At 27.3% G+C, this 15,297-nt stretch overlaps 1 protein-coding gene across 1 annotated transcript; it reads right to left on the bottom strand.

Annotated features, from left to right (window-relative positions):
* Positions 1 to 2,284: 2,284 nt before the first annotated feature.
* On the bottom strand, positions 2,285 to 13,841 carry LOC100165838 (histone acetyltransferase KAT2B). The gene is made up of 15 exons (XM_001948671.5): positions 13,364 to 13,841; positions 12,864 to 12,957; positions 11,809 to 11,975; positions 11,607 to 11,741; positions 11,367 to 11,500; positions 11,082 to 11,276; positions 10,913 to 11,010; positions 10,750 to 10,828; positions 7,102 to 7,213; positions 6,646 to 6,851; positions 6,022 to 6,242; positions 5,034 to 5,194; positions 4,754 to 4,978; positions 3,219 to 3,306; positions 2,285 to 2,812 (listed from the first exon to the last, which is right to left on the bottom strand). Exons 1-15 carry the CDS (start codon positions 13,547 to 13,549, stop codon positions 2,619 to 2,621), a joined length of 2,295 nt encoding a protein of 764 aa, XP_001948706.2. The 5' UTR covers positions 13,550 to 13,841; the 3' UTR covers positions 2,285 to 2,618.
* Between the last annotated feature and the right edge of the window lie 1,456 nt (positions 13,842 to 15,297).

Raw genomic sequence — 15,297 nt, 5'->3', positions numbered from 1 at the left:
AAATTTGGATTTATTAAAATTTTTGTTGAATATTGTAAATTTAAACTTTTTATTCCATAATAACCAGAAACTTTGATATTTTTTAAAACAATTATGTCATTTCTATCACCTTCAAAATTCCATAATATCAATAACATCAGGAATAACAATACATTTTTTTTAAATACAATAATATATTTTATAACAAAAGATAATTTCTTGTTATCTTTGAATATACATCATCAACAATTTCAATTTCCTTCATTTTTAATTGTATTCCAGCGTTTGACAAAGATATTTTTATACATCCCATATTATTAACGCCAATTATATTTGAATTTTTTTAGAATATTAATAAATTGATATCTTGAACATAAATTAATATTCACCTATCAATGTATCTTTATTAATTTTTGATAAAATTATAATCAAATTTTTTTATAGAATTATCTTGATTTCTGATTTTACTGTTACTAATATTTCAAAATCATGTTTTAATTTACTAAAGATTGAATTCTTTTTTCTCATCACACCATTTTTTATATAATAAATATCCTGAATCTAAATAATAAATTATGGGATTTATTAATGAAATTGAATAATTAAAAAAAACATAGAATATACTTTAATTTAATCATATAATTTATCTACAATCCTTCCAAACGCTACACATTTTATTTTGCCACTTTTACAAATTTAGACAACTACTCAAGCACTTACTTTTACTATATTTATTTTTATATGATATTATTATATAGATATAAATACCCAGACAGCAATTTCTTGTTTATTAATATTATTATAACATTTTAATAACGAATAATATTAGTATAACATTATTATAATACTATTATAATATTATCATTACAAAATGATGTCTGGGTATATTATGTTATTTCAAGATTTTCTTAAGTAGATTATTAATATTTATTAGTGTGAATTGCAAAATGTTTTATGATATATTATTCAGTCTTGATTAATGACATAAACTGGTAAGTAACTATGTAACTAACACACAATTATAATATATATCTAGTATTTAAATTATTTTATCCTTAGCAACATACCAACAGAACTTTAAAAAATATGTTTTCAACCAACAATATAGCGATAATTTCTATAAAACAATGAACAACAAAAATATAATAATAATTATTATTATTATCATTATTGTAGTAACCCGTGGCAACCATTCAAATTATAGAAAATGTCCATCGTAAATCTCATAATCCCCGTTCGACTACCTACCCGTGGTGTCCTGACACAAATATAATTGGTGATACGTTCTTCTTCTCGACGAAAAGAATGTATTGAAAAAAAAAATAAATTGAATCGGTCTAATATCTCTTGAGAAAAATGGTCACGATTATCCTGCCACTTAATTTTATTATATAGAAGATAACTAACTAACCCAACAAGAGTCAAAATATTTTGAAAATGTCATAATGGGTGGAAAATTGTCATATTAATATATTTTGGTGAACATTTAAAGGATCTATGGTAATTTTTGTCAAAAACTGGTTTAGCGTATAAATTTCTGTTTTTTTTTTTTGGTTTTTCCTGACGGTTTTGAAAATATCTAGGACCAACTATCCCTAAAGCTACAACTTACATATTTAGTAATTACTATTAGTTATCTGTAAATAATAGGTCCTGCAAAATTTTAATTAGCCAATTAGCCTAGTGTTCACAGATATTATGATAAACAGATATATATTGGTTGTCAGACATCTGTCGTACAAAACATGTCACGGTGTCTTACACTTAAGAGGACGTCGCACCCGCATGTGTGGTTTATGCCTTACACATATACGACATAGAACATTTTTGTTAACTAGTTTCAATAGGATACTGTAAATTTTGATAGGTATTATAGTGAATTAACCTATTATCAAACTAATAACAAAATTTGCTCTCGTTGGTTTTTAAGGATATTTTAATTTTTAAGTGAGTTATGATTATGTTGCGTACTGTATGTAAAACATTAATATTTTAAAACGCTCATAATTATGAATGCTTCATAATTCACTTAAAAATTAAAATATTGTAAAAAACCAACGAGAGAACACAGAGAATGTTCTTACTTAAAAGTTAGATAATAGGTCAATTCACTCTAATATCAAAACTGACAGCACACTATTGAAACTGGCAATGAAAATTTTTTATGTCATCCGTGTCTAAGACGAAGACAACACATGAGGGTGCGATGTCCTCTTCAAAATATTTGTTTCAGTAATTAATACATAAGTTATAATGCATAGAATTACAAATATAGTAGAAAAACAATTCAAGTTAAAGATAATTATTGTATAATTCCTATTTATATTTCTTCTTAAATCAGTGATATTATTAAAATAAGTTAATTAATTCCAATAAAAGTTATTGTACATAGTATTAAATAATTGTCAAGATTATATGACTATTATTATTAATAATGCTATATAATACAATAAAAAACCATACTCTGTTAATTAATTTTATTTTCTAGTAAAAAAAATCATATATCAACATATTATACCCGAACATAAAAATAAAAATAACCTTTGTGTAATGAATTTTTTAAATAATCTACAAAAAAAAGTATTACAATTACGCATAATTGTTATACGAAATATAAAAATATATAAAGTAAACTAAATTTAGTAATCCCAGAGTCCCATTTCTTTCATTTTAATCTGGAAAAGTCTTTCCAATTCGACTGCACAGTTTGCCCAATATGAATCTTCTGGGTTAAATGTTTTACAGTTGCTAAACATTCGTCTCATATCAGCAATAAACAACTTTCTAGTTACATAGTAGCCTGAAGCTAATCGCTTACCAATTGTACTCAAGTCTGTAAATGAAATAAACTTATTAATAAAAAGTTAATAAGAAAAAAAATCATCATAGAGCAACAGTGACATATTATTTCGATAAATAAAATAAATAATTATGTATTATTATAATATAATAAATATTAATGTAAACATATTAAACATATTATGTTTACATTAATATATTATATTAATAATTTATTTTGATTATAATATATATTTTTTAAATCAAATAGTAAATAAGTAAAATTACTTTTTAGTCGACAGGTATAGTTATATTAACAATAATGAATTGTTGTACATTATAAAATTCACTCATATACTATAATTATTTTTTTATCACTTATATAATGTGTCACTGTTGATATATTAAATAATTTTTCATAATTCAGAGAACAAAATTCTATTTTTGAAAAAATAACTTACCCATGGGATACTTTATAAGCTCATAGTAACCAGGAACTTTTTTATCAACTGGATTCAAAAATGGTTCAGACAATGCATTGTTTTTGACCTAAAAAAAATTGACACATGGTATAAACTATATACTATAAAGTGAACTAAATAGAAAGATGATTGATGTTCACATAAAAAAAAGGAGTGCCATAAATTCCTTGAATTTAAAATATTTAAAACTACCATTTAGGAAAAGACGTTTTTGAATAATTTTTTTTTTTGAATCTTTATAGTTTAGAATCAATCAATTTGGAATATGCAAGCTTTGAATTAACATTATCTGAAAACAACAAACCATGTAACTATATTATTTGGATTCTTGTGTTTATTTATTTATTCATTCTATACATTAATGTACTTCTTTCCAAATAAGAACGCACCGGTTTTTGCGCACTTTTTCCCACTTCTACCGGTCACTACCTATGCCTTTATGTGGGAGATGCGCGCAGCTGGTCGGAAACCGGTCGCCTTCCGGTGCGTTCTTATTTGGAAAGCAGTATAGGTGTATCACCCTACTACAGCCGGGAAAAAATGAACACACCTAAAATGTGGTGTTAAGTATATCGGCGTATCTTTATAATAGATTAATTCATAAAGACAAAACATTTTTACTAATTGTTATAGTAATGTAAAAGTTGAAACTAAATTTGTTCGATATTGGAATTTATATAAATCAGCTAGTCGTGGTATGAAAATAAAGTGATTTCTGAAGAATGTAGATTCCTGGGTTATTGTTTCCAAATAATTATAAGTCCAAATTTATCGTTTCCAAGTAAAGGAGATTTAAAATGTATAGATTTAAAATTATGTCGATTCATAATTTGTTCACTCAATTTTATTATTAATCCAGGTTTATCATTTCCAATTAATGTTTCTTCAAATTAATGAAGATTTAAAATTTTTAGATTCAAATAATTGTATATTCAAAACTATATTATTCAAAGTTTTTACACAATCTAAAAAAAGTATATGCATAAAAATATGTTGGCATAAACTTAGATTATAAAGAATAATATTTTATGATTAACAAGCTTATTAATATCTGTATTAATAACATTAATAATACTTTTAGAGGTTGGCAGCACACTATTTATTTTTTCGTTCTGGTCACAATGTGCTACACATACAAAATGCATTCACCCTGTATTTTTTTTTAATAATCTTACAGGATAATCACTTGTCAAAATTATTGTAAAACTACAGAAAATAATATTGTTGAGAATTTGACATACCATTAATTTATCTAAATATTGTCTCAAAATAATGTAATATACATTTAAATTATATTTATTTTTTTGTCAAATAATAATAAAATATAAAACCAATATGTCAAACCCTCAAAAATATTTTTCTATATAATTTGTTTAATAGGTGCTTTTATTCAACTAAGATTACTCGGCAATTGTAAAAAACAATTTTATGCGAATGAGTTTTGTCTATGTTGAGCATGAGTCTGAATATTGCGCTGATATCCTTTTCATATTATTATTTTTTTATATACTTACAAATTGCAAAACTTTTTTTAGGTGTTTAGCTAAGACATCAATATCAGTTGTTTCTTCCGTGACACGACTATTTCTTGTAGCTCGAGTGGATGGTGTCCAACCAGTATCCATGACACCGGGTATTGATTCAATTGTGACCATGCGTACACCATCTAAGAAACATGTTAGGCCTGGGTAATGCCTTTCTATTTTCATGTGTTTTTCTTCCACTAAACTCTTAACTATCTATAAAAGTGTTTGCGAATTAGTTATTTACACTAAAAATATATGTCTAACTTACTTCTTTTTGTATACGTATCACTGATGTTAATTGAGTATAAATAATTTTTGGGTTTAGTTCACAATGCATCAATATTGCACCCTGATAATGTTTAATATATTCTTGATGTATTTTCTTCGATATTCTCACATCTTGGCTAAACCCTTGTTTCTTAAAATATTCTATAAAAATATTTTGAATTAGTTATAATTAGAGCACGGATATTTAGGTTTTTACATATTTTTATTGGCTTTATGCAGCTCTACGAGGATGAGAAATGTGAACGATTTATCCATCAAAGAGTTCATAGGAAAAAAAATTATTTTGCATATTAAAGCATATTTTGGACATAAGAGAATATTTGGCCTATTTAACATATTTTAGAATATTTTCAATTATTGTTTCTAGAACATCATGTATATTGTTAATTTCTCGATTTATGATTTTTTCAAGCAACAATATTTCTAGGAAAAAATAAATAATTTGATATAAGAATGATAAAAATAAAAAAATAATTCAGTTATCTACTTGTCTGTAATCAAATTAGTAACGTTGGTCATTCTGTTCTTCTCAGCCCGTGATTGTACCCATAGAATATCGTATTTGATATATCACATTTTTTATATTCAAATAACTTAGCTGTCACCAAAGCATGCAAGTTATGTATTATTTTTATTAAAATATTTTGTTTTTTTATAAATATATTTCTTTATATTTATAAACCTATGTATGAATTGTTTTAAATTTTTTATATTCAAATAATTCACCTGTTACCTACCAAAGAAATGATAGTGTATACAGTATAACTATAAAGTTATATATCGTTTTTATTAAATTATTTTGAAAAAAAAATCATATTATTTGCATATTTAAATGTTTAAAGCATATTTATACAATATTTTAGGGGGTTTTTTTTTAGAGCATATTAGCATCATATTTTAAGCTTTTAAGAACCTAAAAATCCACGCTCTAGTTATAATAATCTAGTATTATTTATCACAGAACATACCAATAGCAAGTTTATCAGCATAAGTAAGAAAATTAAGTATATTATGCTGAATATGATAATCCTTTAAATGATTCATTAGTTGTGTTCCATATCCATTTTCTTGTTGATCAACTTTGACTGCACAGAACACTATTTCTGTGAAACCTTGAGAGACAAATGGACAAAAACATATACCACCAATTGGAACGCCATCTTTCAACAAAGCTAATGTCTTGTGTTTCCTAATTTAAAAATATAAATATGTACTTATTAAATCTAAACATACAACAAATATTAGCTACAAATAATTGTTTTAAGTTGTGCCAGAATTTTATTGTTTTCTGTAAATCAATTTATAATATTTTTTTTACTCTAAATTTATGAGCTACTTGTTAATTTATTATTTCTTTGAAAAGTAATTAAAACATTTTAATTTTAAGTACATTTTAACAATCTTTTTATTTTTGACTGATTATACTACCTACGAATAATGTATTCTGAGAACAAAATTATAGCAAATCCGAAATGGGCAACTACTAATAATTTAACTAAATTTTATAGGTACCTAGATATCTAAAGTAACATATAAATGATAATAATAATTGTCATATTATCATTGAAATATTAGTAAAAATAAATACTCACGTATCAAATACTAATCGAGTAATGTATCTAACTGGCATTCTTGGCAATTGAGTTCGAAACAAATTTCTTAGTTGCATAAGCCATAACATAGTACTTTTTTCAACTCTTGAGTCTAATGAATTACCTATCACTACGAAACGTATAATTCCATGCTCTTCTTCTGTTCGAGCTTGATGGCCTCGAGGTCCGGTTTCTAATCCAAACTCCTAAATTATTTTTATGTTAGTTTCAATAACAATAACATATGAAAAACCAAAAAAAACTAAGAAACAAATGATAGGTCAAGTAAATACTAATTATTATGATCTGGTCAATATTGGTTATGATTATTTTTGATAATGGTTCTTAATAATACACTAATGGGAGAGGAAAATGTATTTATTTTCATAATTATACCTAAATATATATATATATATATAAACATACATCTAAAATTAGTTTTTAAATAAATTTTACCTTAGAGTAAGTGATAGGCCCACTTTGAACATTTTTTAGAATATCCATAATTTTGTCTTCTGATAAAGCATCTTCAATACTATGTTTTTCATTTGGTTTCATTGACATATCTCTAAAAAAATCAATACAATTAATTAAATTTTAAAATTAGTAATGGGTGTAATATGGTTCTATAAAAATTGTTAACTATTAAGGCGAGGCAAGTATAGCAAAATATATGAAGTGCCTTACAATAAAAAAATAGGGAAATTTTTTTTTATGTAAATAATAGCAAAATAATTAGTACCAAGGGGTTTCAATTCAAAACATACTTCTTCCATTTTTGACAAAATCGAGTTAGATATTGATTCTAGTAGAAATAATGGTGGGGAATCAAATGGTGAGGTCAATTTTTGGCTAACCTCACTTATTCACTATGAAATAGTTGATAAAAAATAACGTTTTTCTGCAAAACATTCTTTTTCCGGGTGTACGGTTAAATCAAAATAATCCATTTCCAATTTCCTACAAAATGCACTCTTTTCTCATGTCACCATAGGAGAAACAAATTGTTCATAGCATAATGTGCCATTTCCTTAATTTCTGAGCAAAACGTAATTTTTCTATTTCTTATCAAAAAGTTATTTTTCCTTTTTGATGGTAATACAAATTTAATATTTTGACTGTCAATTTTTTTCAAAACAAACCTTTTTTTATTGCCATAAAATTATGAACAAAAAAAGTTATTATATTTTTAATAAATAAAATATCAAATTGTCCTTTGTATTTCGTAATTTGTCAGTGGAATATTTAGAAGACGCTTAAACCTCCTTATAGAACATTGAATTCATAATTTAGCTAGTCCAAAAAAAAAGGAGTGGAGGAATTTGTTCAAATCATGAAGGTGAGATATTGCACGGTCAATTACTGAACATATTCAAAAATATAAAGCAAAAAATGTCATTACTCAAGAGCTGACACAGGACGTTATTACCTTCAGCCTGGTTTAAGTAAAAAATGAATCTATAATTATTGGAAAAATGAAATGATAAACAATAATAAGAAAACTGCATCATACAGCAAATATTATTTTATATTTACCAACAAGTTTAATCTGAGATTCGGACATCAACGCAAAAACATTTGTAGCTACTGTGTTGAACAAAAAAATCAAATTAAAAATGTAAAAGATGAAACACGCCTAGGCGACCTAAAGAGGACGCGATACCCACATGTGTTGTCACCGCCTTAAAAGTGAATAACATAGCAAATTATACGCAAAAGCAGAACACTTTTAGCTCCGTTAGCTTGAAAATTAGAGTAAATTGATGTCTTATAAAATCTAAAGGTGAGATTATTATCTAGACAACCTCATGAGCTTTTTATTATATTTTAATTTGTAAGCAATCATAAACAAACAAGTAAGAAATTCAATAAACTTATGAAGGAAACCAATGATAAATCTTTAAATATATCGTTTGACATGATGCAAAACCAGCCTCTGCCATAAGTTAGTATAAGTAGCCTTCTGAGGTAGACTCTATAATCTTACTTTTGTAATAAATTGTGAAAAACAAAATCCTGAAAGTTGTTTTTTATACAAATGGTTGGAGACAGAAAGTGGAAAAGGGCCTAATGAAGTAGCTACTGCGTTAACTTTTTGGAGATGGTCAATGAACAAATTTTAACCCAAGAAAATCCTCCAACTATAGTTAAAATTTTATTTTCTGATTCATGTTCTGGGCAAAAAAAAATCAGTTTGTAATGATTTGGCCCGTTACATTTTATGAATTATAAAGCCAAGATGATCAGGGAAATTAACCATTATTTTCCAATACACAGTTATATGCCACCAGATCAAGTGTTTGGTCGCATTGAAAAACAAATAAGATAAAGAGAAATAATAATATCACCAGGAGAATACTGTGGAATATTTAAACAGTATAAAACAGTAAAGATTTATGAAAACAATTTTACTGTTCTTGATTATAAGTCAGTAACTAAACAAATTGTAAAAAAAATTGACTTCAAAAGCACTTAGCAAAAAAGATATTCCTACATAAAAGGTAAAACCAGTGTTGGTATTTATTTATTTTATTTGTTATATTATTATATTTTATCCTAAAAATTAAAACGTTTGAACACGTTGAGTGCCGCGGTCGACAATTTGTATAGGCATCTTTATGGCATTAAAATTTAATCGGTTATCAGAGCAATTCTTCCGTTTTATACAAGGTTATTCAGTGAAATGTCTATTTTATTAACGGTGTATTCAGATTTTATATTCGTTTATTTTTAGCAAAATAATGGTTATTTTTCCCAAGAAATAATTGATGGCGACATCACCGTCACGATAATTATTTATGTTTATCGCTATATAATAATATCTAGACATTATTATTATAATATACAGTTGTATAGTTATTAATGGTATTATTTTACTTATATATAAACAAAAATAATACGAGGAACTTACATAATAATATTAGTTTGTTTTAATTTGTATATATATTATTTACTGCTACAGGTATAAGATATTTGTAAATTTTACTGTTGGATATTAATCGTTCAAATACTAAATAATTACAACAAGTAGGTATGTAGCGAAAAAACAACCACAATTCACTGAAGAACGACGTCAACACAAAGACGGCCGACGTAATAGCAGGACTGATTTCGTGCGGATACTCGGGCACCGCGCACCAAATCTACGTGGCACTCAGGGTAAACTGTATTTGTTTATGTTCAGTTTTTTTTTTTTGACATTTTGTTACTTTAGTACCTACGAATTATATAAATTAATTAAATGATTTGAGTCTTCAGTGATATTTAGCCAACGAAAAAACTAGGTAGGTAATTGTGGAAATGGTGCATTTTGATAAAAATAGATTTGTTTTTTTTCCAAAAAATGCTTATTCCAGTGTTTTATTCAAAATATACTTATTCCTGGAAAAGGAACGTTTTGTTTAAAATCAGTTTTTTTAAACTTAAAAATATACTAAAAAAAAATTAAGGAGATAACTTTAAAATCAGTAATAAATTTATCATTTTTTTTTACCACTTTATCAATATATTACATGTAATCTAAATTATTTAAAAATCAGAGAACCAAAAAAAAAGCTGTCCTCAAAAATTAAAAAATGGAAAATGTTTGTTTTGAATTGAAACCCCTCAATTAATTTTATTAAATTAAATTAAATATTTGTTTTTAAGAACGCAACACCCGCATGTGTATCTCCATCTTACAAACGCGTAACATACCAAATTTACGCTCAGAAATTCAAGTTGTATGCCGTTGGCTTAAAAATTAGAGTGAATAATATATTATGAAACTTGATGGTAGGAACATTATCTGTGTTTTGTTGGAAGTATATATACGATAATTCAATTTTTTAGCGAGTTATGAACATTTTTAATTTACATTTATTATACACGCTATAACTCACTTAAAAACTGAATTATCATAAAAAAAAATCTTCCAACAAAACACAGATAATGTTCTTACTATCAAGTTTCATAATAGGTCGATTCACTCTAATTTTTAAGCTAACAGCATACAACTTGAATTTCTGAGCGTAAATTTGGTATGTTACGCATTTGTAAGAAAGAGACAACACATGCGGGTATGGCGTCCTCTTAACTTTTAACAGTTTTATACATCATACATACTCATTCGGATGTTTATCTTTTTTTCTACGATCTTTATGTTCTGCCTCCTTGGTTTCGTCTAGCCCGGAGTCCAAGGACTCTAAAGTATTAAAGGTTATCGATTTAAATAAAGTAATAGAAAGAAATAATTAAAAATATACATATTAAAAAGTAACTTATTTACCCGTTAGAATAATTTTTTTTAGATCAGAATCTTTAAAATGCAAATCCCATATTGGTGAATGAACAGCATACACTTCTTCTTCTAATAAATTCATATATCTAAAAAAAAAAAAAAATGTCTTATAGAATAGATATTTAAATAAGATTTTTTTATTAAATTTATTATTTACTTGGGCAAATAGCTCAGGCAAAAATGTTTTCGATGATTTGACCATTTTGGAGCTGATGCATGACACCAGTCTGTTAAATGCATTCTAAATGCTTTTAATGTATACTTAAGAATGTCTTGACCAAATATCAAACTCATTTTATAACTTGGTGCAATTGAATGAAGATATTTTGGGAGTAGACAAAATACTAAATATCTAAAACACAAAGCAAATATATTATAAAAATATTTATTTAATACTAACAGTTTTAGTATTAAATAAATATTGACACTTATTTATAATTACCTTTGATAGTAGAATTCATAATTTTTCCTATGTTGAAATGTTTTACAATGTGGTAATTCCTTAGGAGAAATCCATTTCCAAAGATCAAAATGTTTTGTTAAAAATTTACTGATTTTTAAAGCAATTTTTAGTTGCTGAAACGTGAAATTTTTTATAATAGTAAGTAATTTAAAAAATAGATATGTATTTTAAATTTAATATATAATATAATGGTATTGAGTAATTTAATGTTAAGCTTACAGAGCTGTCATGACCAAACTTATACATATTAAAGTTCATTAAAGCTTTAACTATGTTTGGATTTTCAAATGGCGGAGTTCCGAATAATTTATCAAGTGTGATACAAGATCCGGGGTATACAAAACTTCGTAATTCCTAAAACATAACAGTTTAAATTAGTTCTGGAAAGTTAAAAAAATGTGATATTATAAACGTTACTTACATGATAAACTGCACTATAAGTGTCTTCTTGCACATAATTTCTCTCAATATTTGGTTTTTTTAAATCTTTATTTACAGTGACTGATAAATTATCGAGATCAAATACTAATTCTAGTAAGGTGTTTAGCTGTTCATCCTTGGCACTTTCTAAATGTGATACGTGAGAAGCTAAAAATAAAAAATAATAGTTATAATAAATTAATAAAATGAATTAATGTTTGCAATCATAATTGTATACATAACCAAAAAGTAGCATAAGTAGTATCTATTATTTTAAAATAATATAATATATTATCTATTTGATAAAACATTTAATTAATTTAAGCCATAGTTTAATTAGTATGAATATACGTCTCACATTGATGGGAATTATTCCGCTAATGAAATTTGTGTCCTCATTTTTAAAAGGCCAGCTTTTGGATTTATTCTATTTTGTTTAATTTGTATGTTAAGATATAAGTAGGTAATTATCTATTGACTATAGTCTTAGTTATAAATTTGACAGCATTGGGGCATTGGCCAGCCGCTATCATGTAGTCAATTAATATTATATTATAGTAACATAGTAATTCAATCAGTTATAATTATATGATAAATATACATATACTCAACTCTCTGTAACCCACATTTCTGGGAAGGGGGGGGGGAATAGACATACTAAAAATGTCGAGTTAACAAAATCTTAATTTGTTATCGTTATTTGAAGGGGGATTATATTTGTTCGAGATATCGAGAATTTTGAGTTATCTAAGTTCGAGTTACCATGAATTGACTGGATTATGTATACCTAATGTTTTATAAAAAACAAATGTTATTTTTCATATTATACAAAAGTAACATAAGTTAGAGTTTTAGTAGCAATTAAGTAATTAGTGTTTTTTTAATTGTATTCAATTAAAATGTCAGTAATTCTTAAAATGTTTAGGAAGTGACCAATTTGAATAACATTTTTATTATAACGCACCTAAATTTTTCTAGTGTACATATAGTTAAAATTGCAGTAACTACACTAAGTATACTTGAACTAGGTAGTTAATTTTTAAACTTTTAACTCACATAGAGGATGACTGCAACCAGATTTTGTGCAAGTTGAAGACATCATACGATTATCACGCCTACCTCGCCATCCACTACATTGGCAAGTTGAAACCTAAAAATAAAGTTAAATGTAATATAGAATACCTACTTTTCAAGAAACTTTAACTCGTTGACATAGTACAATAATTGTATAAGCACCAACACACATTTTTTTATCCTTTCTAATCCTTATTAATTCATATACCTATACAAAATTTCAGAAGTAGGTATTATAGAAGGAATAAATAAGTCTGAAATAAAACTAAAATATTAGAAATAAATATTTATGTGTATGAAAAAATGTTTGACCGACTAGACTGTTTTTTTACTCAGAATGAAGATGACTAAAGTCTAAAATATAAGCCTTTAGTTTGTTCTAATATCTAGAAAATAAATTAAAAGAGGATAGAGCAGAGCTTCGGATGAAAACAATTTAGAAGGGCTACCGACTTAGGTTGACATGAGGTGAGCTATATTACCTGACAGGAGGATTTACTGGATAGCTTCACCAGTTTCTCGTGCCTGGACAATTTGCATTCTGATGCTTTGAATTCAAGAATTGTTTGTATGATTGGATCGTTCTCGACATAGTGGTCGGGCAACAGCACGCCCGACGCGGACGATGTTGACGGCAGACATCTTTCGAGTTTCAGCGACTTGGGCATGACGGCCACTTCAGATCACGTCAGACAAAATGGTTGTCGTCACGGTATCGACTGGAATATCAGAGCGTACGGCCAGGATCTGTCATTACCATACAAAAACAAATTTGACGACGCTGCCGTAGGTGTCGCTATTTCATCAATCCGACTTGAGGTGCCGTTGTAGATTTGGGACAGTGTCAACGGCGAAAAAGAAGTGAAACCATACGACAATCACACATTCACAACCTAGGTACTAGACCGGAGAAAAAAATCGCATTCGCAGCGGCTTCCTTCGTTGACCGTTATCTCGGTAACTCGGTGTAAACGGTCCAGACCGCTGTACGACCGACCCGACGTCTGTTCTACGTTTGCACTGTGTGACACAAATGTCGCATGGACGGTGCGTCGTGGCCCACTGCTGTCAGAATGCGCTCTCGTGGTTGGCCGCCCCAACAACAGGTCGTCGTGGTGATGCGAATGTATAATCCACACACACTCCACGCCTCCACGGGCCAAGGCAGCAGCAGCTGCTGTTGCGAGATGCAGTGGAGTAGTAGGTAAGTGATAAGTGCTAACATTTCGGCGTCGCTTACCTATAGAAGAGTATATTTGTCATGACTCTCTGCCCCTACCACAGATATTTATAATTAATATATAATAATATGGATATCTGTGCCCTGTGGTACCCACACCAAATTCCGAAAATTGCATCCCACACCCACATTTGTAGGCACATTTTTATAAAAGCTTACCTAGGTCTATGCTCGCATCGATATTATTAAGCTGGGGTATCAATAATATGGGGAAAATGCTATGAAAATTAATTTTTGTATTTCCAATAATAATATGGTTTATTGAGCGGTTGGAGAGTAAAAACACCTATTACCAATATTGTATATTGAGTGCCCGTTTAATAGTAAAAATGTCGATATATTATAATTATTAAACTAAAAAATTAAAATATCACTAGTTTTAGAGCTATGTTCATGAACATTGAAAATAAAATATCGAAAATCAATTTCGTATACAGCCTATAAAACTTCTTCTCTTCAATTTGTGTAAGTGTTCATACTGTAATGCTACTCAGTGAGCTACCTATATAATATTATGGAAAATACAAAACTAAGTGAAAAGTGACAAATCTAATTGTTTCACTAAAATTCACATTTGTAATTACTAATAATTACATTAATTATTAGTGTGTTAAGTGCTGCATTATTGACATGTCGTTTACGTGCGGGAGCACTAAGTTATTTATTTTATACACAGTCACTCACACTAATAATCACTTACTATGTACTCATTTACATGCACACAATATGTTAAAAGTTCTTCATGCAAACCACGGTAGATTATAGGTAGACTTGAAGGTTTTATAATGATACTTTTGGTTGTACTGGTTTTGGTTTTAGTTATATGAGGTCTCTAAGTAAGTTTGTTGACACAAATCAATCGAAAAATAATAAAAATTATTTTTATTTTATTCGCATAAGGGTTAAAGAGTGTTTCCTAATAATTACTCTGGTTTTGGAATTTGTTTTTTTTTGTTAAAGATCAATATAAATTCAGTTTTCTCTGGTAAGAAAGTAAATTTTGAGTAAAAACAACACTTGTAAGTGTTTGTGGCAAAATCTGTGAAATTGATAGGGCATTTAACTTTTAATAATATTTTAAAGTTCATTAGTAATAATTAGGTTAAGAATAGGGACTGGTTTTTTTTTTATCAGTTCATGATTTAGGCTTATAATAATCTTATAATTATTCTACTT

Source organism: Acyrthosiphon pisum, chromosome X (genome assembly GCF_005508785.2).
Source record: "Acyrthosiphon pisum isolate AL4f chromosome X, pea_aphid_22Mar2018_4r6ur, whole genome shotgun sequence".
Classification (NCBI taxonomy): Eukaryota; Metazoa; Arthropoda; class Insecta; order Hemiptera; family Aphididae; genus Acyrthosiphon; species Acyrthosiphon pisum.
Note: the sequence above shows the minus strand (reverse complement) of the source record. Positions and strands in the feature narration are given on the sequence as shown.